At 42.0% G+C, this 26,813-nt stretch overlaps 1 protein-coding gene across 1 annotated transcript; it reads left to right on the forward strand.

Moving 5' to 3' along the window:
• The first annotated feature begins 6,290 nt into the window (after window positions 1-6,290).
• plat (plasminogen activator, tissue) lies at window positions 6,291-22,607 on the forward strand. Its single transcript, XM_080739609.1, has 15 exons — window positions 6,291-6,344; window positions 12,030-12,104; window positions 12,662-12,788; window positions 13,048-13,182; window positions 14,221-14,331; window positions 15,217-15,391; window positions 15,516-15,607; window positions 15,764-15,941; window positions 18,407-18,492; window positions 18,732-18,824; window positions 19,272-19,476; window positions 19,572-19,708; window positions 19,928-20,068; window positions 21,954-22,102; window positions 22,197-22,607. Exons 2-15 carry the CDS (start codon window positions 12,042-12,044, stop codon window positions 22,365-22,367), a joined length of 1,863 nt encoding a protein of 620 aa, XP_080595735.1. The 5' UTR covers window positions 6,291-6,344; window positions 12,030-12,041; the 3' UTR covers window positions 22,368-22,607.
• Window positions 22,608-26,813: the final 4,206 nt, after the last annotated feature.

Here is a 26,813-nt window from a genome sequence, read left to right on the forward strand (position 1 = left end):
TAGCTGCTGACATCAGTATGACATCACACTGCTGACATCAGTATGACATCACACCGTACACAAATGACCCTGACGGCACACACCAAGCAGTGTGATGTCATACTGATGCGGAGATATGAGCAGGGCAAAGGTGTGACGTGTGACGTGTGACCGACGGACGGACGGACGGACGGCCGGTGGAGGTTTTGATACCAGTAAGACTCCCTAATCGGGAGATAAGCGACCGTTGGTCGCTTATCTCCACAAATAGGCCAAAAGTTTGTTTTACCAATTATCAAGACATACGGGCAGTTGACAGTTTGCCATGGTTACTCATTGAAGTTGAATCTCCATATATGGAGATAACCTACGCATCACACTAAGTCTGACCTCACCAGCCCATATTTGGGCATGAGCAACTTATGTCTCCATATATGGAGATATGATGACATCACACAGTCCTCAGCCGATGATGTGGCGTGATGTCATACAATACACAAACGAGCCCTACAGTATAAAGGGGCAATTCTTGCCAGGAAAGAAGCATTTCTTCGACTCAGACCTTATCGCCAGGGTTGGCTTATAGCAGCTGTCGGTAGGACCATATATGGATTCTGTTAGTGTGGATCTCCTAACAGGGCATCATCTGGGATACAATCCCTTTTATGCCCATATATGGAGATCCCTAACAGAATCCCTTTCATGCCCATATATGGAGATCCCTAACAGAATCCCTTTTATGCCCATATATGGAGATCCCTAACAGCATCCCTTTTATGCCCATATATGGAGATCACTAACAGCTAACAGAATCCCTTTTATGCCCATATATGGAGATCCCTAACAGAATCCCTTTTATGCCCATATATGGAGATCCCTAACAGAATCCCTTTTATGCCCATATATGGAGATCCCTAACAGAATCCCTTTTATGCCCATAAATGGAGATCCCTAACAGAATCCCTTGTATGCCCATATATGGAGATCCCTAACAGAATCCCTTTTATGCCCATATATGGAGATCCCTAACAGAATCCCTTTTATGCCCATATATTATGGAGAAATACCTGCTCTGAGTATCTGACATCAGTGTGATGTCACCTGTTTATGCCCATATATGGAGATCCCTGCTCTGCGTATCTGGTTGCTATGGTAAACAGTTGGTTGCTAGGGTAAACAGTTGGTTGCTAGGGTAAAACCATGGTTGCTAAGGTGGTTGCTAACGTACACTAACAGACCAGCAACAACAGACTGTTGCCACAGCAACGTACACAAAGGTTTGTGTACACATGTGGTGTGATGTCATACTGATGCGGAGATATGAGCAGGGCAAAGGTGTGACGTGTGACGTGTGACCGACGGACGGACGGACGGACGGACGGCCGGTGGAGGTTTTCATAGTAAACTGCTCCCTGACGGTCGCAACTAAACTGCGACCGTCCATATATAGAGACATAGCTGCTGACATCAGTATGACATCACACTGCTGACATCAGTATGACATCACACCGTACACAAATGACCCTTATATAAGACCGGCATTATCTACCGACAGATTAGATGCAAGCAGGATCTTGACTCTGACACAACTCATCAGCTCATAAGCTGGTTCTCCCTCCATATATGGAGATAACCGACGAATCTCACTAAGTCTGACCTCACAAGCCCCATATTTGGACACGAACAACATATAACTCCATATATAGAGACATAGCTGCTGACATCAGTATGACATCACACTGCTGACATCAGTATGACATCACACCGTACACAAATGACCCTGACGGCACACACCAAGCAGTGTGATGTCATACTGATGCGGAGATATGAGCAGGGCAAAGGTGTGACGTGTGACATGTGACCGACGGACGGACGGACGGACGGACGGCCGGTGGAGGTTTTGATACCAGTAAGACTCCCTAATCGGGAGATTATCTCCACAAATAGGCCAAAAGTTTGTTTTACCAATTATTACACTCTATGTGAACATTTACATCAACAAATCCCAAGTACTGGTTTTTAGGGGTGCTGAGTGTGGCGCAGCAGCGTGTCATGCATTTTCTGCAGGGCCTTGTCAATGGCTTTGCGTTCTTGCTGCTTTTTGTTGTTGTTGATCCTCTGGAAGCGCGCCCACTCGTTTGCGTGCACGTCACACCTTTGCCCTGCTCATATCTCCGCATCAGTATGACATCACACTGCTGACATCAGTATGACATCACACCGTACACAAATGACCCTTATATAAGACCGGCATTATCTACTGACAGATTAGTAACAAGATGTCAAAATCGTTGAAGGTTGAATCTCCAGATATGGAGATAACCAACACATCCCTCCATATATGGAGATAACCGACGAATCTCACTAAGTCTGACCTCACAAGCCCCATATTTGGACACGAACAACATATAACTCCATATATAGAGACATAGCTGCTGACATCAGTATGACATCACACTGCTGACATCAGTATGACATCACACCGTACACAAATGACCCTTATATAAGACCGGCATTATCTACCGACAGATTAGATGCAAGCAGGATCTCGACTCTGACACAACTCATCGGCTCATAAGCTGGTTCTCCCTCCATATATGGAGATAACCGACAAATCTCACTAAGTAGATAATGCCGGTCTTATATAAGGGTCATTTGTGTACGGTGTGATGTCATACTGATGTCAGGAGTGTGATGTCATACTGATGCGGAGATATGAGCAGGGCAAAGGTGTGGCGTGTGACGTGTGACCGACGGACGGACGGACGGACGGCCGGTGGAGGTTTTGATACTAAACTGCGACCTAACGGTCGCAACTAAACTGCGACCTGACGGTCGCAATAACAATAAATGTACTGTATTTATTTGTGTAAATATGTGTATGTGATATGTTTTTATTTATCCTATATTTTACTGTAATAATCATAATCACTCAAAGGATATTTGTTAATATTGCTCTGACCTTCTTGATGTACTATAGATCTTTTGGCATCAGCACTATGGAAAGTGAGCTCATTCATGGAATTTAACAACAGATAAAATATAATTGCACCATTTGTTTTTATCCAAAACAATGGAGAGAGATATGTCTCTATCATGGTCTCTATAGGCTTTAAAAGATAGACAAGGCTTGTGCACTAACAAATCAAAAACATTTAGGATGCAAAAATCTTTTAAATTACATGGAGGAGGAAAGAAATTACGAAGTTGATGAACAGGTGAAGTGAGTGGACATTTCTGTCCTCAGACCATCATCAGCACTGGTATTATTTGTTTTGGTTTGTAATAGTGAGCCATGCAGGCTCTTCTGTCTTTGTGGACCTAAATACTGGTTTCTCGCACCTAGCTGGCTTTAGCTTCAGCAAGCCTTATTGAGTCAAGAGCGCAAACACTACTTTTATTTTATTCTATATGTAGGCTAGTATACATTATTCATAGTTATTGTGGTTATATTCTGTGACCCCAATTTACAGTCTCAGGATTGATGAAGAAGGATGTCATTATGGAAAACAAGCCTCAGAATTTCCCCAGTGTACCAAGTTTTGTCATCTAAACACCTTCTAAAACTATAGCGCTCATCCTTTATATTTGTTTATTTTATCTAAATGTCTTACGCTGCGTGATGCCTGGTAGGTTACTGAATTTCAGAACTTAAGGATGTCTTAAGATTTTCCCTGGTGTACCAATGTTTGTCATTTTATCACCTAAACACCGCCTTAAACTGAAGATGAGTCCTGGAAAGAACCTCTGATGCCACAATCTATGTTTACAAACAGACCATTTGAATAACGTACACAGTTCTCTTCTACGTGTGAGGAAGGCCCAATCAGATTTGGTCATTTTTGAGAAAGCATCACTTTGTTTATAGACAGTTGCCATATATGGTAAGGTAACCTAATCTCAGCATCTCGTGCACTAGACTCTACGCAGAATCACCAGCCTTTTTTCTGCTCAAGCAAAGGGAATGTCTTTAACCACTTGAACCCTGCCCTGCATCCATATTCTTGGGGGGAACATTAAAAAATTGGCAAGATAGAGGGTTCAAGACAAGTGGTTAACAGTGATTACAGTACATGCAGTGTTTCAACTCCATCACGGAGGTTCATGTTTCATCAAAAAGATATCTGGGAAGAGTTGTTTCCTGGGCAGTTGATTATGTTTAACAAGCTTCAGAGATTGGACCGATGATGGAGATGATAATGAAAATTCAAAAAAGCTGAAAGGATAACTGAAGGATCCAAAGTGTTTTTTATCCCTAATCATTTGGAGAATTTGTATTCCCCTAGCCAACAGTATTCATTACAATAGGCTACTGTAATAACAGATTATAGATTTTCATCATGAATTTACTGAAATGCTTGAAAGCATGCTGGAATAGGGAAAGTCATTGAAGCTGTATCCCAATTTTTCCTCATGGATCTGAGTCTCTGGGGCTGAATGTTTGTGTGTGTGTGTGTGTGTGTGTGTGTGTGTGTGTGTGTGTGTGTGTGTGTGTGTGTGTGTGTGTGTGTGCGTGTGCGTGCGTGTGCGTGTGCGTGTGCGTGTGTGTGTGTGTGTGTGTGTTTGTCCTTCCCCAGGAAGGATGTGTTGATGCGGTCATCCCAGATCAGATGGACACTGTGTGAAATAAACGTATTGCCTACCTCAACTAGTGCACTAGTGCAGTACTTGCGTATAAATTCTGACAATATAGCAGAAGGGTATTCGGTAACACTTTACTATAAGGTACAAAGTAATACACTTAGTTAATGCTTAAATAACACTTTATTCCTGATTAACTAATACATCAGTTAATCATGAATTAATCATGAGAAATCATCAAGTAATGTTGGAATAGCTATTACTTAACTAACTTAATCTATCAGTAGTTAAGACTATGTTAGTTAATAGTTAGTTAACATCAACCTTATGGATGGTTTGTAGATCTGTTTTTTCTGGTCAATTCTATGCCCAGGATGAGTGCTTCATAGGCGAGTAGGATTAGTGCATTGACCCGTGATACTGGTTGGTCTAAAACTTCCAGGGGTCTCCCATATTGGACCAGAAAAAACTGATCTACAAACCATCCATAATATGGTTGATGTTAACTAACTATTAACTAACATAGTCTTAACTACTGATAGATTAAGTTAGTTAAGTAATAGCTATTCCAACATTACTTGATGATTTCTCATGATTAATTCATGATTAACTGATGTATTAGTTAATCAGGAATAAAGTGTTAGTTAAGCATTAACTAAGTGTATTACTTTGTACCTTAAAGTAAAGTGTTACCGGGTATTCCTTGAATACTCAGCAGCATGCAACCAATACACGTTCAAATAAATATATTATTATTAGGCTGTTATTATTGTTATTATTATTTATAATGATAATATACTGTGTGTAGTTTGGGTTCTAGATGTGATAGCCACTTTATGAGTTGCTTTTATAGGCCTACTTGTGTGAATAATGTGATCCAATGTGCTTTTAACTAGACATCCTTTTTCATACTTTATTTTAGATAGATAGATAGATAGATAGATAGATAGATAGATAGATAGATAGATAGATAGATAGATAGATAGATAGATAGATAGATAGATAGATCAAATACATCGATACAATGACGTAATGGCTGTAGGAATCCACCTGGTTTGGGCATGGACGGATTAACCCCCGCGAGGGCCCCTGGCCGATTTTTTTTTAGGGGCCCCCACCCCCCAAAAAAAAAAAATTTTTTTTTTTTTTTTTTTCAAAAAAAATTTTTTTTTTGATTTTTTTTTTTTTTGGGGGGGGGGCGCAGTTCAGGCCAAAGGTGGTACTGCAGCTGGAAAATGCTCTGAGAGCCATTCAAAAATGAGAGGCTCTCTATTCAGGAGGTAATTTAGCCTCAAACCTTTTGCAAAACGTTTTTGGGACATAAACAATATGACATAAATACTTTTTAAATGCATGGTGTATCACCTTTAAGCCATGATGATCATCTGTGGACCAAGAAAGCACCTGTAGACAACAGAGGAGGGGCCCACACATTTGATTTTAGCTTAAAATATACATTTAATTTTTGCAAATTGTCATTGACCACGCAGGCCAGTTCCCCCAAGGGCCCCTGAGAGCCAAGGGCCCCTGGCAACGGCCCCACCGGCCCAATGGTTAATACAGCCCTGGGTTTGGGACAGTCCCGGGGTAGCTGACACCGCCCATGGGCTGCATCACCATCATCATCATCATCATAATCATCATCCGGACGGAATGCGTGGAGCGGGCGAATAAAAACGGAGTGAACGAGGGGAGCAAACATAGTCCGAGCGACAATTTGACTGGTCCAGACTGCACAACCTTTTGCTACTTGAGGGATAACGGGAATTGAACGACATTGTTCGGTAAGACCTGTTTCTACTTCTATCATGTTTTGCTTGTGGTCGATATCAGAATAGCCTCTTAATTTTAATAGCGGAGCGGAAACTATAGAACTTATTTGGATATCAGTGGGATGCTGGGATCGGATCATCATTGTTGTGCCCATGTTTTAGTTTTGTTAGTGTTGTTAAGGCTTAGGTTGCTGGGCAATTAGCTAATGTTTTTAGCTTTTTGTAATTGTATAGGCTATATACGCACATGTAAAACGGCGTTCACTCATTATAGCTTAGGCTACCCAAATGGTTATTTGGTTAATATAACAATTACTTTAATTTTGTAGGCTATCTTAAATCAGACAACATATGATTTGGCTACACTTTCAGCTTTTACATTTTTTGTATAGACCTATATTAGAATAAACATCTAGACGTTTAGATGACTATAGGGATCATACCTATTTGTGGAATTTAAAGTTGCCTTATTAGAAAATTACAGTAGCCTACAAGTGAGATCTGAACTGATAAGGACATGCTGATTAATAATCCAGTTTTCTGCATGCTCTCTGTCACTATCCACTCACTGACTTTGTCTTGAACACCCATGATCTATGATAAAAGAAGACCTTTCCCTACAATCACAATCACAGACATCAGTCAGTGGACCCATCATTGAGTGACATCATAGAAAAACTCTTAGCAACCAAAACATAACCAAACATTCTTTGGATGCTTCATTATTAAAATAGTTTTCCTTTTGGAGATAACGAAATAACACATTGATATAATTGCAGTAAAGGAGTAGCCTCCTTTGACACTGCATGTGTGGGTGTGTGAAAGGGAGAAACTGATAAGACACCTCAGACCTGTGCTTGTCAATCAATGTGTGCGCTCGCCTGTGTGTGTGTGTGTGTGTGTGTGTGTGTGTGTGTGTGTGTGTGTGTGTGTGTGTGTGTGGGTGTGTGTGTGTGTGTGTGTGTGCACACGTGTGTGTGTGTGTGTGTGTGTGTGTGTGTGTGTGTGTGTGTGTGTGTGTGTGTGTGTGTGTGTGCGTGTGTGTGTGTGTGTGTGTGTGTGTGTGTGTGTGTGTGTGTGTGTGTGTGTGTATGTGCATGCGTGTGCGTGCAGTCCATCCAGTGCCAGAACATGACTAATAACCCTGCACTGGATCACTGGCCGACTTATCAGGGAGGTACCGTACTGGGGTAGACTTACGTCTTGTCTTAGCCACACATGTTCTTGGAATTCCACTCCACAGCATCTATTCATGACGTGAGTTTCTCAACACTGATGCTGCGTCTGAGGTTGCTCTAAGCAGGGAGGAAGTTTAATTAGCATTAATTATCTTCATTCTTTACGGTGCGGTCAGTCAGTGGGCTTTGTGAGTCTGGCTCAGGGCTTTGGGTGGGTTCAGAGTCTGATATCTGTGACTCAGGGGATCAAGCCTACTAGGGACAGAGTCCGACAGACAGCCACTCAGCCTATGGTCAGAGCAGTGTAGATCGAACAGAAGCTTGCAGTGTACAGCATACGCTTTCTGTGTGTGAAAGATGAGAGAGTGATGGAGTCAGATTTCTTGACAATGAGTGACTATTTGGTGACATGCTGGAGTTTTTAAGAATGGCTGCTGTTCACAAGAGCCTCTGAATAACTTTTCTTCCTCATCCGCTCTTATCAACTGTATATGACTGAACAAGGCAACTATTGTATGACCTTCTGTTGGATGCCAAGGCATTCCATGTACCTTCCCGCTAACCTCCCTGTCTTTCTGTGAGATGGGATGATTCAACAGTACGACGGAGCATACATTAAGCATCATTCTTCTCCCTGCTCTGTCCTCCCTGTTCCGTTTGCTCCTCTAGTTTCTGCTATTTGTGCCTGATGTCATCACCTGCCCCTTCCACACCCCTCTTGTGGTCCTGTCTCTGAGTCTTGGGTTTGTTCTATAGCTGCTCTCAGTGTTCCTAATGAAGGGTGCAGGCGTAGAATGACAATCAAAGAGCTACAATGCAGCTCTCTGTTCTGAGGGGCTCTGCAATTGGGGATTATGGAAAGCTCACAGTATAAAGTCTGACAAGCTCCTTACCATACCTACTGAGGTTATATTTCATAACTAAATATATTACCTGCATGTTTCGTGTTTTTCTACTTTGTCATACAGGCTTCAAGCGATAAGCCTTTCATTGGTAGAGGTAATTAAAAGTCAGGGGAGAAGCAGTATTCTGTTCTCAATAAGTCAAACTAATTCATAACAGCATCATGGGTTTCAGGTTAGCGAATAATGTTATGTTCACAATTGCTATGTATGGAATACTGAATGTTTATTCGTATTTGTTTATTGAAACTTTGTGGTCAAAAAGCTGTTTGAATGAAGTCCAAATCAATTAGGATCAAGAGAATACTAAACTGAACAGGCTTAAAATGTCTCTTGTGCCAGTTCCTTCTACTGACTGCACACTCACTTGTGACAGTGAGAGAGTGAGTCAATGCACACAAACATCAAAGGGAACATCAGTTGACTCCAGCAGGGAAGTGAAGAGAGACAGGATAGAAAGCGGACAGATATTTGAAGGACAACTCAACTTGGATAAGCCGCAGCCATATTGCTATTGACCCCATGGGGTGTGCAAATTCAGCCAATTCATGGCAATGGACAACCCTGGACTTCAAAATTCTAAAACATTAACTTAATCGTGTAACAGTTTTGGAATTCTTTTCTCTGATCACCCCATAAACCCTGACTTGACATTCTGACCATGTTACTGGAAGCGAGAAGAATGTCTCACTACCAACCTATACAAACTCAGCACAGCATCACCATCGCACATTCTTGGTAATGTTCTGTTGAACTCATCATCACACTCAAAGCCAATTCCATTAATTATGTGCAGCTGCACAACAACACTGGAAGTGAATAATGTTAGGGAGTTACCCATTACTACGGTTCAAAGATAAAATGTGGAGAAAGTGGAAAGTGTGTGTGTGTGTGTGTGTGTGTGTGTGTGTGTGTGTGTGTGTGTGTGTGTGTGTGTGTGTGTGTGTGTGTGTGTGTGTGTGTGTGTGTGTGTGTGTGTGTGTATGCGCACAGACATATTGTGTGCACATGCAAGTGTTTGTATATCTGTCTATTGACATTATTCTCCACAAATGTGTTTTAAATTGAAGCCACAACGTTGATGCTGACTCACAGTCTTGTTCTAGACATAGGCATTGCTGTTGTTTTTGTGTTTCTGTCATGTTTGACCTACTAAGAAAGAAACCCTCTGCAATTCAGTTCCTCCACAGGGAGCCACTGACACACGTTCAGACAGAACACAGTCAAAAAGACACCACTGGGTGGGACAGACGGCCCTAATGCCCTGTAGGAAATTAGTTAAACTCTATGTTGTATAAAACAGCTGAGTGCACAAGAAATCCCCTTTGTACCATGCCGACGTCTTTCCCCCCCGCCTGTATGTACGTTAGTTTATGTAATATAAATTCCTGTGTCTATCTTGTAAGACAGACCACAAATGCAGCTAAAATTGAGGCAAACTGGATGGTGGGGCTGTCAAAAAGCTGCTGATAATCCTGTGGTGGTCATGGTGGCGCCCCAGAAAGGGCCCCTGCGTGACGGATACCACAGACCTTAGAATGGGTGGGATAAACACATGTTAATGTCTGATGTGTTTGAGCGCGCGCACGCGAGTGCATGGCCATATATATATATATGTTCGTCAACGTCAAGGGCACTGGACATAAAACTGACAGTACAGCAGCAGGAAACACATGTTTTCAGCTGACAGGGGAGGAGAGAGGGGCGACGGGACACAGCTCAACAGCTGCACAAAGGAAACAAAAAAGGAAACGAAACAGAACGGCGGCTGTTATCGATCAGCTGCCTGTGAGGTTCAGTTAGGGGGTCAAAACAACATACAGCGAGTGACAGATCGTTCGTCTGCCTGTCCGAGGGCCAGTTTCCCAGACGTCTGTGTTCATTACGGTGAGTGCGTGTGGCATGTGCGTGTGTTTTAATGGTGAAATCCTATAAGGCCCGGGGAGGGCCTTGTTCCTGGAACAATGAACATAGTGAACTGTGTAGCTTTGTTGCCAGGGAGAGTAGACGACCTCTGCGTTCCTGAGCTCTGCATGTGTGTACATGTGTGTACATGTGTGTGTGTGTGTGTGTGTGTGTGTGTGTGTGTGTGTGTGTGTGTGTGTGTGTGTGTGGGTGTGTGGGTGTGTGGGTGTGTGTGTGTGCGTGCCAACGTCTGCCAACAAAGCAGTTTTCTTTTTTACCTCACTGATATATCAAAACACTAGAGTGTTTTCTGTCGGCTCAGTCACCCACAGGGGAGTGAGTCAATGGAGTAGCAGCAGTGTGTAAAAAGGTGTCTAACAACACAAGCTTATAGTTGCAGCAAACATACCTCATGTATGTATGGCAAATTGGCAATTATTGTGTGTTGGGTGTCTGTTATCAAAAAAGGTCTCAGGCAGGTTTGCATGCGACTTAGTCCTCTTCTGGCTCTACTGAGGCCATTCACAGCCTTTTAGTCAGTTCTTTTGTGTTCTGCTTTCTTTAACTCTTTCCCATTTTCTCTTCTAGTCTTTCTTCCTTTTTCCTTCCTTTTCCATTAGCCCCCCCCCCCCACCCCACTCAAACCTCAGTTTATGACTCACGGTTACTCACACTTGAGTGAGGAGGGAACGGGGCTTATCTTCCACGTTTCTCATCTCCACAAACGGGTCCGTGTCCAGACTCTGGCAGACAGAGTAGAGCAGTCAGTCTTTTCAGTCAAAAATGTCCTTTTTGACCGAAAAGAGGAATACAATTGTAATTTTTTCGCCCTGGGCTTTCCCTAGATTTTCCCTCTCTCCTTTTATTGAGTCATTTTATCCATTCACATCTGTTGCATACTGTAGCAAGATTTTGCAGAAACGTTATGTCTGCTGCGGTTTCTGTTCAGTTGTCTAGAATCCTTTTTGTGTTATGGCTTGGCCTTCATTACGGTGGTCAGTGTTACATTTTTAAGAAAGTCTCCTCACTGTTAGTCCCTGTGGTAAAGAGACACTGTAAATATGATAAAGAGTCTAGATATATCATTCAGGGGCAGTGCAACTCCATCCACTGCACAAATGATCATAATATCAGTGTATTTTTCCATTGTTTATTAAAAAGTGCTATAGATAGACAGCTGCTAACCCATTTGTCTCAGCCTGTAACCTGTGTGTGCATCACTGCATGAGGGGTCCTTTGTTTGGCATCTTTAAACATCCTCCAAACATAAACACAAATGTACTCGTATGAACGATCCAATCCAGTGGCTATTATGGCTCCTTATCTGCTGCTTCAGGAAAAGGAAATCAACGCAACTTCAGTGAACTTGAAATGACTCTGTTTCCCACTAGTGCTACATATTATCCAGAATATCCACCCTTTCCTCCCTCGTGGTTCCTCTTGCTCAAGGGATGAGTTAGGCTAAGGTGGGATTCAGGAAGGAAGTGAAAGAGTGTAGCATTGGTGTCCCCTGTTGGTCTTTTCCTTGTACAGTAGCTTATGTCCTTTGTATGGATGACAGATTCACAATAGAACATTTCCACTGGTGGAAAAACCTCCAGGAAATCTCCTCTTGGATTGTATTATTGTTGTTAAAGTGCTTATACAAAGAAGAAAATAACTTGGAACTTTTACTTCATTGTCACTTGTGTGTTTTATTTCATTCCATGCAGATAAAGGTCCTCATGGCCCAAACATTGGTTCTTTTGATATTGCTCTCTGCTCTCTGCTGCTGCCTAGCAGACAATGTAAGTACTACACCCACCCAACTGAGCCTGCTCACCTGCAACTTGCACAGACACACACACACACACACACACACACACACACACACACACACACAGAGAACATCAGCAGTATTTGACAGTGGTTCTCAAACTGTGGGTCGGGGTCCCCAAATAATTTTGGGGGGTCCCCAGATGATTAACTTAAAGTGCAACGTTGTTTTCTCACGCAACAGTAAACAAACCAATATAAAGTTTAAGTGTATAGAGGGTATCTGCACATTTCTAAAGTGACAATTAAAGGACTTTTAATACCTATAAAATGAAAAATGTAACATTGGCCAAATTGTCAAATATTAGAGGCAGAAATTTGCGAGGCGTTGTGAGCATGTGGATCTGCTGTTTTCACAATAGAACTGTGTTATACAAAATGTAATGCCTCAACTCTTAATACTCGTCAGGGTGGGGGGGTCCCCAGTAAAAATATTATTATGTGGGGGGTCGTGGCCTGAAAAGTTTGAGAACCACTGGTATTTTTACACTCACATGGCTTTGTCTTAAAGGTCTGCCTTTCCTTCCAGGTCGAGCTCAAACGTGCTAAGAGAGGAACACGCTTTTTCAGAGGTGAGATAGTGCTGCAGCCGCCCAGACGGACCCTTGTGATTATACGTGTCCACAAGTCACCCTCACCCTCTTTTGACACCGCTTGTGAGCTCCATCACTTTTTTTTGTCTTCATTAACACCACCACCATCACCATTATTAGATTGTCTCTGTTGTCTGTCATGTGTCTTATAGTTGTCATCACTCTCTTGTTGCCCCTCAACGCTTTTTTTGCATGTTCCTTCTTTTACATGTGATAATGATTGCCTTTCCGTGTTTGTGTTTTTGATTTGATTGACTGTAGTTTAAATGTGTTTATTTGTCCATCTGTCTTTGTCCCTTTTGTGATATTTGTGTACCTGTAGCATATTGTGAGGATAGTCAGACCTCAGCCTTGCGTAGTTATGGGGACACATGGCTGAGATGGAAGGGACAGCGTGTGGAGTACTGCTTCTGTGAAAAGCGGGGGAGAGAACGCTGTCATTTTGTGCCTGTTATCAGTGAGTGGACACAGACACACACAGACACACACAGACACACACACACACACACACACACACACACACACACACACACACACACACACACACACACACACACACACACACACACACACACACACACACACACACATGCACACACTCACTCATGCACACCAAGCAGCTGACCTGATGAGCTGTTCCATTTGTCTTTTAACTGTTTTCATTTGTGTGTGGTGTGGTCTCCATTCCAAATGAACAGAACTTTTGATTTTTCTGTCTGTGTTTGATACTGTAGTACTTACTCTTTTATACATGTTTGTCTGTCTACTATATCTGTTTGTTTGTTGTTTGTCTATCTGTCTGGCAGTCATGGCTTAATTTGTAGTATCTCGCAAGACATGTTGGCATACAAGACTACAAGCCTCATATGGCAAGGGACGCAGTCATACAAAAGTAATAAATTAGACCTTAGACTGTCAATTTGTCTGTCTGTCTGTCTGTCTGTCTGTCTGTCTGTCTGTCTGTCTGTCTGTCTGTCTGTGGATTTCTCTGTCACCCGACCGAAAATATGGTGGATTTTCTTCCACGTTTGTCTTCAAAATATTCTGCTGTTAGGATGTCAGAATAAGAAGGGAGTGGGCGTAGTTTAGTCTGGGACTGTCCTCTCCTCAGAGCAGCTCATACGCATTCACCCCTATTGACTAACTCTATGAGGCATTACAGACCCCTCCTTCTGACAAATTACAACCACATTTCAGTCTGCCAGACTGAACCGCCTGTAATCCCAGAACGCCAGCAGTGATTAGGGTGTTATGTGACTTTAAGGAATTATTCAACAATAAAGACAATTGCGGATTGGCAATGTTGCTGCAGTTTTATAACAACTAAAAAAAACTTTAATTAACCTTACATGACATGATGTCTTGAAGGTCAAATTAATGGAGACTTTCTAAAACTCTTGGTGGTATATTAGAGAACATCTATATTATTATAATAAACTAGGAATGAAATCATACCCAGAAAGTAAATCAATGCCTCACTGTGTGTCTCCCACAGATTGTGAAGTTTCAATGTGCTATAATGGAGGAACGTGTAAGAAGGCAGAGTACTCTGCAGACTACGTATGCCAGTGTCCCCCAGGCTTCACTGGGACTCAGTGTGAGATCAGTAAGTATTCAATAAGCATATTACAGTGCTTGATTGTTTTCTGAAATTTTGACCTGTGTTTAGCTAAAATTGTCATGCATATTGAACTCTGTGTGAGTGAATAATGTAAGACTTGTAAAAAGATGTAAGTGGAAACCTGGCAATTATGTAAAGTGATTCTGATCGTAATGTTTGTTGTTGCACATCTGGTTTGCTGTGCAATATCCTGCCCTATACGGCTCTTCCTCTTGATATAAACTATGGCCCACGTTTCTCTGTGTCTAATTTTGACTCAATCCTGACATCATCCATCTCCATAGTACGGTTAAGTGTGACACGACCCTAATTAGAATTTCCCTTCCATGACCTTGTTAGCGGCTATAGTTAGGGCTAACAGACTTGTTTTGTGACTCATAGGCATCATGGACTTGTGGTCTGGATGGAAAAGAGAAAGGATAATAAACTATGGAAAGAAAATGAATTGTTGGCATATGAGAGTTTTTGTTTCTGTGGGCTCCTTGTCGGTCACTCCACCCTCTCAGCGACACAAGAAGTGAAAATCTGTCCACATGGCCAAATTATTTACAATAAAGAATAATGACTTTGGAGATGCCAGACCCAGATTATCCAATATCATTTATGATCATCATAGTCTGTTAGGTCATTGCTTAAAACCACAAATTGCTCAAGCTATTGTGCAACTAAGAGAAAAAGAAAAAGTCACAACAAATGAAAATACATTTAAGTCTGATTCCTTTTAACATAGTTTTCAGTGACTCAAATGTTGACTTAATCTAAAAAATCTTTGCAATCTACAATGACATTTATCATCCTGTCCAGTGCCATATCTCAATTATCCAATGTCTACTTTATGAACTCAACTATAACTTGTGTCTTTCCCCATAGACACCAATGAGAAGTGCGTTGCAGGCCGTGGTGGAGGCTACCGGGGCACATGGAGTATCAGCCACACAGGAGCGGAGTGCATCAACTGGAACTCTACATCTCTGAGGGGGAGGAAGTTTACAGCCAAGCGACCTGACTCAAGCAGCCTAGGACTGGCCAATCACAACTTCTGCCGGTATGCAGTGCCAACCTGTCAGCTAGCCTTTGATACAACATATACCGGTAGCTAGAGATTTTCCTGATGAAGGACAAATTATGGCTTCTTCTCTCTATCAACCTTGTTTCCTCTTTACTTTCAGAAACCCAGACAATGACACTACTCCTTGGTGCTACGTCTACAAAAACACTCAGGTCGACTGGCAGTTCTGTACCTTGCCTAAGTGTCCAGAAGGTAGTGATAATACACAATTACACACTTTGTGTTTTTCTTTTTAAACACAGTCCCCCTTACGCTGCCTTATTGCGTCTGACAGTAAAATGCATTGCATAGACATCTCCCTCTGTCATGTGACGTACCCTCTATCTTTCTGTGCGTGTTTCGGTGCAGATAAGAACCAAGAGTGCATGCAGGGCTCTGGCCAGTCCTACAGAGGCACCACAGCTGTCACCAGGACCGGCACTCGCTGTCTTCCCTGGGACTCCCCTCTCATCAGACGCAACAACTTCTACAACGCATGGAGACCTAACGCCCTGGACGTGGGGCTGGGCAGTCATAGCTTTTGCAGGTAAACACACAATCGCACATGTCATATAAATAGAAAATGTTCCCCACTCACTGAATGATAGAGCCCCCCCTCTCTCACTTACAGTATCTCCTTCTACCTTTCATTCTCTATTTCCTTTTCTATTTCTCTCTTTCTATTTGGTCTTTGCTTTTATATTTGCCAGACCCATGAAATGGGTAGGCCTACATAAGCAAATGTCGGTCTGTCCCTTTTCTATATAAAGGGTATATATGATGATGACATGATGATGACATGCCTACAAAAGGCATGATGTCATAAATGATGATGACAGACAGGGGGTCTGGCACAACCAGGTTGACCTGGTCTAGTTTTGTTTACAAAAGTGAGATTATGTGCTTTTTAATATTTTATTATAGAGGGTATGCGCGTGACATCATCATCATACCTGGAAGTTATGCGGGAACGCCTACTGAGAGGCAAAAAACTACTATCTGGCCTTGACAGCCCATACATCCAAAAAGAAAAGTCCTATCTGATTGTATTAAATGACGTTAAACTCTCTTCGCCACTCGCTTTGCCACTTGATTTTTGCCATTCACTTTATGCATGCACATACCCTCTATTAAAATCACACCCGTGTGAAGTGGAGCTGTGTGTGTGTGTGTGTGTGTGTGTGTGTGTGTGTGTGTGTGTGTGTGTGTGTGTGTGTGTGTGTGTGTGTGTGTGTGTGGATCATGTGTACCGATTTTTGTGACATTTGAAGAAAATATGTAGGAAAAGGAGCAAAAAGTGTGTTTTGGAGAAAATTCAAGATGGCGGAAAATCTATCATGGCGCAAATGGGCGTGGCCTATATGGGGAGATGCGTCATGACCCAAGGAATCCAGGGAAAAAATATTTTTAATTTTCCGACCTACGGTTCAAGAGTTACAGGCCAAAACGTAAAGTGGGGTGTTATGGCGCCACCATGCGGCCAAATGACACAATTATTTTTTATTTAATCCTTGAAATCATTATGAACCTCCTCTCCAAGTCTTGAAACTCTAGCCCCTATGGTTTGCGAGAGACAAATAATTGAATGTGAGTTTTTGCGATTCCCATTATAAGTCAATGGGGAAAATTAATTCACTAATAAATTAATATCAATTAAACTATAGAACCTTTCTCTTAGAAAAGTAATAGCCCACGATTCCCGAGTAAGCCGGTCGATTTGACATATGGCGCGAGTGTGTGGTGGCAAAACTGTGGGACTAGTGGCGTGCCGAAGTTTAGGAAGTTCAGGCTACATACAGACACACACACACACAGACAGACAGACAGACAGACACACAGACAGACCCACACGGCCACGTATAGGGAGCCTGTGCTTCACACAGCTCCAAAAATGTCTTCTTAATTTTAAATAATTAATCTTAAGTCTGTTTTTGGAGCTGTGTGAAGCACAGGCTCCCTATACGTGGCCGTGTGGGTCTGTGTGTGTGTCTGTGTCTGTGTGTGTGTCTGTCTGTGTGTATGTAGCCTGAACTTCCTAAACTTCGGCACGCCACTAGTCCCACAGTTTTGCCACCACACACTCGCGCCATATGTCAAATCGACCGGCTTACTCGGGAATCGTGGGCTATTACTTTTCTAAGAGAAAGGTTCTATAGTTTAATTGATATTAATTTATTAGTGAATTAATTTTCCCCATTGACTTATAATGGGAATTGCAAAAACTCACATTCAATTATTTGTCTCTCGCAAACCATAGGGGCTAGAGTTTCAAGACTTGGAGAGGAGGTTCATAATGATTTCAAGGATTAAATAAAAAATAATTGTGTCATTTGGCCGCATGGTGGCGCCATAACACCCCACTTTACGTTTTGGCCTGTAACTCTTGAACCGTAGGTCGGACAATTAAAAATATTTTTTCCCTGGATTCCTTGGGTCATGACGCATCTCCCCATATAGGCCACGCCCATTTGCGCCATGATAGATTTTCCGCCATCTTGAATTTTCTCCAAAACACACTTTTTGCTCCTTTTCCTACATATTTTCTTCAAATGTCACAAAAATCGGTACACATGATACACACACACACACACACACACACACACACACACACACACACACACACACACACACACACACACACAGCTCCACTTCACACGGGTGTGATTTTTACAACATTTAAGGAAGTAGGCAAGACAAACGATCCTACGTTGACGATGGAAAGTAGTCATTCCATGTTTGTGTACCTGAATAAGCTTCATGTACAACATGAATAAATTATTAATAGAATTAATAAATATGTATACTGACTTGCTCACTCTCTCACTCACTCACTCACACACACACATTACTGTATCTCTCTCACGCACACAGACACAGACACACGCACATGCACACGCACACACACACACACACGCACACCTATACATTTTGCTTTTAATGTACCGGTATCACTCCTAAACACACAACCTAAACAACAAACTTAATCCCCACTCCCATTTCTTCATCCCACAGGAACCCAGATGGTGACGCGAGTCCATGGTGTTACGTCTACAAGAACATGAGGCTGAACTGGGAGCAGTGCAACATCAAGAAATGCTGTGAGTATTTGTGCTGAATTCAATTCAATGACAATGTATTGGCATGACTTTCAATAAAGAATAATGTTGCCAAAACAGTATGCAAATGTCACCAAAATATCGTAAGGATATGAAGGCAATAGAGAACAATCTATTTACTAACATAGAAAATACCTAGAATGATCATACTGTATGAACTAACTGTGTTACGATAAATGATGTCAGATGTGGAATGATTAAAAAAAAACTTTCTTTTTCAGCAAGGCGTCCAATCATCATTACCACTCTGGGCCCCCGAGGCCCACTGGGCCCCCTGGGCCCCCGAGGCCCCACCACTAACAATAATAATAGAGGTAGTACACAATCATTAATTAACCATTAGTGCATGTTAGTTTTTCCATGATTTCCTATTCATGTTTGTTAGTTCTATCAAGCCACTGATTGGCAATGTCATACACCGTGTGGTTCTCTAACATTTTCATCTCAAGAACAACAAAATGTATTTGGTCACTGACCGCCATGTGAAAAGGTTCTGTGACAGGGACGCCATAAGAGATTTAACCGATTTTCAGAATTGTTTGACTTTAGCTGTTCTACAAGTTCACAACGGATCGCAATGCGTCGCGTTGTGAGCTTGTAAATAGGGTATTTTTCAATAGCCAAAGTATAAAAGAGCGTTGATGCATTTGTTCCTCATAATGCTGGGGACCCCTTCAGGGACCCCCTGTCATACACACAGTAAAGATGTCCACTCCAGTCTGGTCTCTTATGATCTAACCACCACACTACAACCTCTGCAGCAACATGTGGCCAGCGTTTAGACAACTCTCTGAGTCGCCCCGCCTTCCGTATGTTTGGAGGCCAGGAGAGTGACATCACCGAACAGCCATGGCAGGCGGCCATCAATGTTTACCGGCCCCGGTACAAGGAGCACTTCCTGCTGTGTGGTGGAATCCTCATTGACTCATGCTGGGTCTTAACTGCCGCCCACTGCTTTGAGGAGAAGTAGGTAGCGCACACACAATCATCAAGACATTCACACATAGGAGTTAACATGTTTCCCACTAATCATACACAAATGTATTCCATGTTTATTTCAGGAATGAAGCATCACAACTGCAGGTCGTTCTGGGCAGAACATTCCGCAAGCAGAACTCAAGCAGCGAGCAGATTTTTGAAGTTGAGAAGTTCTGGGTTCATGAGAATTTCGATCCAGACACCTTTGATAATGACATTGGTGAGTAAAACACTCAACCTATATTTTGCACCAAAAGCACAAACCAGTTTACCAGTGTAAATGCTTTAATTTGTCAAATCTTCTATCAATCATTTCGACCTTATTCCACATTCTCCCAAATGTGTTTCCCTTCTCTGTTGTTAATGGATTCACTTCTCCCTTAATGGGTTGCCCTTCTTCTTTAATTGGTTCCACTTCTGCTTCCTTTTCCCTTTTTAGCCCTTCTGAAGTTGAAGAGTGACATTGGCCTGTGTGCAGTGAACTCTCCAGAGGTTTTGCCTGCATGCCTACCTGAAGCAGGGCTTGTGCTGCCCGATTGGACCGAGTGCGAGATATCTGGATATGGGAAAGCTGCAGAGTGTATGGAAACATTTTCTATTTTAAAAATTGCATTATTGTCTTTTTTATGTCTGACGATGTGGCATACGGAACCATATGATATTAGATTTTTATTTTTTATTTTTTTCATAAACCTTTGGAACTTTTGTCCTGTATTTTACAAGCATTTTGTCATTTAAATGTTGAGCTGTATGGCTACCATGCAGTCCACATCAGCTATTATTGCGACCGTAGCAGTTAACTATAGAAACCGGCATATCTTGTCCGTAACTCTGTCAGTCACGCCTGACAGTGGTTCCCCTGACACATCACTGTGACATCACAGGCTCAGAGCAGGGATAACGCCAGATACTGTGGTTCCCCTGACACATCACTGTGACATCACAGGTGACATCACAGTGATGTCAGATACTCAGAGCAGGGATCTCCATATATAGGCATAAACAGGTGACATCACAGTGGTGTGGCTGGTTCAAACAGGGATCTGTATGTATGGGCATAAAATGTATTGTATGTTGTGATGTCACGGGAAGTTGGGAACCACTCTAACAGAATCCCTTTTATTTTATGCCCATATATGGAGATCCCTGATGTCATCAATATTAAGCCCATATCTAACAGGAATGCCCATATATGGAGGAAGACAGCCCATATTTGTGTGGCTGGTTCAGACAGGGATCTCTATGGATGGGCATAAAATGGATTGTATGTATGATGTCAGATGTGATAGACGTCATAAGATTTTCACATACGAATAACTGAGTAAGCATGTTTGGGGTCTCACAGCATATCTCCATACTATACATTGATCTTGATATATGGGTAACTGGTCCGATATACATCACTGGACAGACGGCCAAAGGCGTCTTACTAGCATTATCTCTAACTTTAGTTATTGCGACCGTCAGGGAGCAGTTTACTATGAAAACCTCCACCAGCCGTCCGTCCGTCGGTCGGTCACACGTCACACGTCACACCTTTGCCCTGCTCATATCTCCGCATCAGTATATAGGGCTTGTTTGTTTATTGTATGACATCACGCCACATCATCAGCTGTGGACTCTGTGATGTCATCGTATCGCATCAGTATATAGGGCTTGTTTGTTTATTGTATGACATCACGCCACATCATCAGCTGTGGACTCTGTGATGTCATCGTATCTCCATATATGGCCATCTCCGTATATGGAGATATAAGTCGTCCATGCCCAAGTATGGGCTGGTGAGGTCAGACTTTGTGTGATGCGTAGGTTATCTCCATATATGGAGATTCAACATTCCAGGCAATGCTCTCTTCCCTGGTGAGAATTGCCCCTTTATATAGGGCTTGTTTGTGTATTGTATGACATCACGCCACATCATCAGCTGTGGACTCTGTGATGTCATCGTATCTCCATATATGGCCATCTCCGTATATGGAGATATAAGTCGTCCATGCCCAAGTATGGGCTGGTGAGGTCAGACTTTGTGTGATGCGTAGGTTATCTCCATATATGGAGATTCAACATTCCAGGTGTAACTATGGCTACCCGTATGCCGTGAGAGGTGGAGGTTGTGATATTTGTGGAGATAAGCGACCAACGGTCGCTTATCTCCCGATTAGGGAGTCTTACTGGTTGTATGTCTTGTACTGGTGGAAGGTTGGCTATGAACATTTGATATAATACTACTAAGAGAAACACATGTGGCATTTGCAGCACCCTCTGGTGGACACATTTGCAGACAGATTGACTTGTTTTGCACTGGCCACTTCAAGGCAGCTCAACTATTAATCATAATCAAGTTTCATACATGAAATGTAGATTCATGTACTTTACATGTGGCACTAAAAACGACATCTAAACAGCATACATTTAGTGAAACCAAATCGGATAATAACATCTGAACATTGGCTCTCTCCACACAGTCTCAGCAGAGTACTCAGAGCGCATTAAGAGAGGTTTTGTTCGCCTGTGGCCCCAGGAGCGTTGTATCCCAGAGGTGTTGTCTGGACGCCCCGTTACCCCCAACATGCTGTGTGCAGGGGACACCCGGGAGAAGGATGATGCCTGCAAGGTGAGGACCAGAACTCATATTTAACAGGCAAGGTTTGTTTGCTTGTACAAATGAAGTTCTAACTGTGTCTTTCTCTCTCACTGATCGTTTGCAGGGGGACTCCGGCGGTCCTCTTGTCTGTCCAAAGGATGGCAAGATGACTCTGATGGGTGTGATCAGCTGGGGTGACGGCTGTGGCAAGAAGGGCAAGCCAGGGGTGTATACCCGAGTCACCCGCTACATTGACTGGATAAACGGCAAAAAGAGGGCACACCATGACATCTAGATTATTAAGGGAGTGTGGGATGTTGTATGGGATGAACGTACCCCATACGTATCACACGAAACACAACCAATACAGGCCTGTTTACAGGTTGAACACAGACAGACAGAGTGAAACCATGTGACTCTGAATCTGTTTCAAGAACCTGCTTACCTGTTGTTTAAAGTTAAACGTCCATCGACTAAGTGGATGCATCTCACATCGGATGAAGCTTTGAAACCTCTTCTACAGAGATACAGAAGAAGGGGCCTCAGTCACACGTATGTTTTCATATGTTTGCCCCTCTGTAACTTCAGGTTTGCTAGGTCATTGCCTAGGGATGCTACTGTACATTTGGACAGGAACCTAGATACTACTATGCTTCCTTACACCTGACACTCCTCCTCCTGTGCCATCTAGACAGGTCTATTGATATTTTATGTTCTTTTTACACACGTGAATATCATCTGTGTTTCACTAGCCTAATTGGCACACAGCTTGGAGAGTAGATTATCAGTGTACTGTACGGTTCATTTAAATAACCAGCAGGGAAATAATAGACATGTCTAAAATGTAATGTGTGTTAGATGTGGATTTACAGCATAAGCGATAAGAATCTGTACCTGTGGTGCTGTCTGTTCTTCACCAGCGGCAGATGACACAGACTCTTTCCAAATGGCTTAATATTAGTTTGGTGGAATGGAGATTTTCTTTTAGGTCAGTAGAAAATCAGATAACATAGGCTACAGTCCACTCATTGCTTTTAACTATTTGTTTTTATCCTGCACAACAATACATATAGGAATGAGTTAGCTACCCCAAAGGGCTTTATATATCTTTTCTTCAAAGAATATATTGTCTCATTATTGTGTCAGGCTTTTGTTAGAAAATCACTCCCATACTCGTGTCTTGTTGACAAGACTGTGGTTCTGTCATGTTTAATCATAAGACTATCTGCTGGTTCAGAGTCAATGAAGATTACACACTCCAAAATCCTGAGTGTTCATTTATAAAAACGTCCCATAAAGTATCAACTCTTATACACCATCAGAGTTGAATTCATACTCAGGATTTTGCAGTGCACCTTCCATGCACTTATCCTCACTGTGGTTCTTCTCTGTCATCTGGTAGATGTGAATAGTTCTAACAGCTATAGGGAGAAAAGCATGGAATACATTTAATTCTAGCCTGCTACAATACGTCCTACCCTTTCAGATCCATTTCAAGGGAACGGGAGAGCATGAATCACTTTTTTCAGTTTTGCGTGATGCTCATTCAACAGTGCACCACTTAACACCTGGGTTGAGCCCAGGCAAGGAGGTATTGGTCTATATTGTTTCAATCTTGATTTTAGAGGACTTGGACATGGTAAAACAGGGTTCAATTAACAGAGGATTTCACTGTACTACAACAAAATGCTTGTTGACAGTAAATCCAGCCTCCATTGTTCTATACTTCAGTTTCAATGCTTCACTTTGTCTTGGGTTACAGGTGATTTATGTTTTGTATTCAGTTCATATTTATGTGTATTTTGTATGATTTTGTAGCAACTTGAATGTGTGATACAATGTATTTAGTTTATTAATTTATTGTTACTGCTATATTAACCACATTTCATAAATGTACTTTATTTTTTAATAAATGATGTTTGGAATGAATCTCTATTTTTAAGTTTGTTCCAAGTAATTTAATTATTCCCTTTTCTTTTTCTATTCTTTCTTTCTTTATTATATATTTTTTACAGAAGTTTTATATCATTCAAAACAATTCAGAATCCTAGACCCTCCACCCACACCCAGCTCAGGCCAGGTTATTGAGGAAGTTATCACTGATAAAGAAATTAGGTCAAAGACAGATAACTATTTTTGCGACCGTAGGTCACAGTTTACTATGAGAACAGCTGGTCTGTATCTGTCCGTCCGTACAGGTAACGCCTGACACTGGTTCCCCTGACACATCACTGTGACATCACAGGTGACATCACTGTGATGTTCAGATACTCAGAGCAGGGATCTCCATATATAGGCATAAACAGGTGACATCACAATTATGTCAGATACTCAGAGCAGGGATCTCCATATATGGGCATAAAGGGGATTCTATAGGGATCTCCATATATGGGCATAAAGGGATTGTATCCCAGATGATGCCCTGTTAGGAGAACCACACTAACATGGCCAAGACAGATGGCTTTTCGCCCTTAGGCGTCTTACTGGTATTATCATGTACTACAATATCAATAGTCCTACAATACTGAAGCCTAGTTGTTAAAATACTTAAACACTTCTGTCTGTGAATTACTACAATTACATGACCTCAAGTGTTCCTTTCTGCAGGGATGCTATCCCCTTTCTCAGATTTCTGCGTGGCACTATTGTTTCCCTGCCAAGAGTAGTCTGTGACACAGGCTGAAATTATCCTAGAGATGCTTTAGAGCTCTCAGCCGGACTAGCAAAGAGCACCGTTACCTAACCTTTTTTTATATCCACCCACAAAAGACCCTGATTTTTCTTTTTGCCATTGAAAAACATTTATTGATATTTTCTTCAAAGAAGTATAAGTGAATGTCTCTGCTGTCTCTGGTTATCTCAGTGCATAAGGCCCAATGGTGATACAAGTTCAAAGAAAGCCTAGTAGTAAATTCTGTCTGCAGTTCTTTTAGGTCATGGGTAGATTTGCCATAAATGACAGTATACAATAGATTTTCTTTTCCCACAGTTGCTTCTGAACTTTAAAGGATTGTTTCCATTTGCTTAAACTGGTTACTAATATATTGGATTGGCCACACCAAAACACCACAAGCGACCCTATAAAATGTTTAATAGGAGGAACTGTTAAATCCTTGACCATCTGGATTATTACACCATAGGCCTGTTATAGTGATTTTTTAGACATTGGAAAGTGAAGACAAAAACTTATCAACTATTAAAGGCTACTAAATTAATTTCTCCACTGGTCTTTGAAATAAAACTGTCAAATGAGATTATCCCAATTGCTTCACATAAGCCTACACCAGAAGCAGCACGATATCTCCCTCTAGTGACTAAACACGATTAATATAACATAATGATTGCCAGAAGCTTTGGATGGAACTTGTACTCCCGAAACTGAGGGCGAGGGCCAGAGCCAGGGGCCTCTTGGTCTTGTTGAGTTGAAGATTACTGGGAGGACTGCTGAGACACAATGGGACACGAGGCAACATTTGATGAACTCTATAATCGTCCTAGTTTCGATAAATGGTGCATTTATATAGTGCCTCTATGATGCTTTACAATATTCACACACCGACGACGGCATAGGAAACCATGCAAGGCACCAACCTGCTCATCAGGAGCAATTTGGGGTTCAGTGTCTTGCTCAAGGACACTTCCCAACTCTGGGGGAGCCCGGGATCGAACCGGGAACCTTATAGTTCCCAAATGGCCACCAATGTCCTGAGCCTTTTCCACCCCTTTGAGACTTGCAAGCAGTGTTGATTTCGTCGACTAAAACTATGACGAAAAATGTGTGTCGACTGTGTTTTTTTCACTGACGAAAACGAAATAAAAACAAAATAAAAACTAAGCTGTGATGACTAAAACTAAGACTAAATATATTGACAATTTCGTCAACAAAATAAAAACTAGAATAAAACGTTAGGGAGGGACTAGTGGAGGAGAAAGTCATTTTTTGTATGCTTGCTTTCAGGTGTTGCTTGTTGAAAATAGCAGATCTACAACACATGAAAGCAATATGGAGCTTCTATATGCGGTTGTGTAGTGTTACAAATGCGTGCTGGGAGGAAGCTTCATAATGGGTTCATGGTGTGGTGTTACATAGAATTGAGCACTGTTTTGTTCACTCCTACAGTACACCACAGAGAGAGTGTGTGTCACTATTATAACTCATATAACCCTCTGCGTAGGAGAGTGATTATGTTTTGCCAATGCCATAGCCTACAGTAGTAATGGTTCCAGGGTTCCATTGTCATTTTACAAATGTCATTTTGAACATGAAGCAAGCATTCCTGAAAACAATTCAGCACTGTGAGTGTAACCTTGTTCAATTGCTACTGCTCTCACATAAAAAAGGGCCAAAAACACAAAAATGTAATCGCTATGCCTTGTTTCTAACTTTCTCTCTATGTTCTGTAGGTGTGTGCGCAGCATATTTGGCAGTTGCAGTGCCCTAGAGGTGAACACCTCTCCTGCTAGCAGACAGTTAATACTCCACACTGTCCATGCTGGACTTGAACTGGCATGCCATCATGTATGGACCAAGCTATGCCACCCAAACTGACTTGTGGATTTAATCTTAAATAACATTCTGTGCCAATGACGTTTTTTTCCCAAAAGCCCTGGGTGCCAATGACGGTTGGTTTTTGTGTTTTTTGTATAGAATTTTTTTTTTCTTTTTTTTTTTAAAGATGTCAAAATGACCTGAGATCAGAGAGATGCTTTTCTCTGTTTGTGTGTTCGCTCCCTCGTTTAG

The sequence above is a fragment of the Nannobrachium achirus genome (assembly GCF_963921795.1).
Source record: "Nannobrachium achirus genome assembly, chromosome: 12".
Classification (NCBI taxonomy): Eukaryota; Metazoa; Chordata; class Actinopteri; order Myctophiformes; family Myctophidae; genus Nannobrachium; species Nannobrachium achirus.

Excerpts from the sequence above, each read along its gene's own strand:
- plat (XM_080739609.1), top strand. The coding sequence starts at position 12,042 with ATGGCCCAAACATTGGTTCTTTTGATATTGCTCTCTGCTCTCTGCTGC. Across the intron at positions 18,825-19,271 it reads CACTAACAATAATAATAGAG|CAACATGTGGCCAGCGTTTA; the intron begins GTAGTACACAAT and ends CAACCTCTGCAG. Across the intron at positions 22,103-22,196 it reads AGAAGGATGATGCCTGCAAG|GGGGACTCCGGCGGTCCTCT; the intron begins GTGAGGACCAGA and ends GATCGTTTGCAG.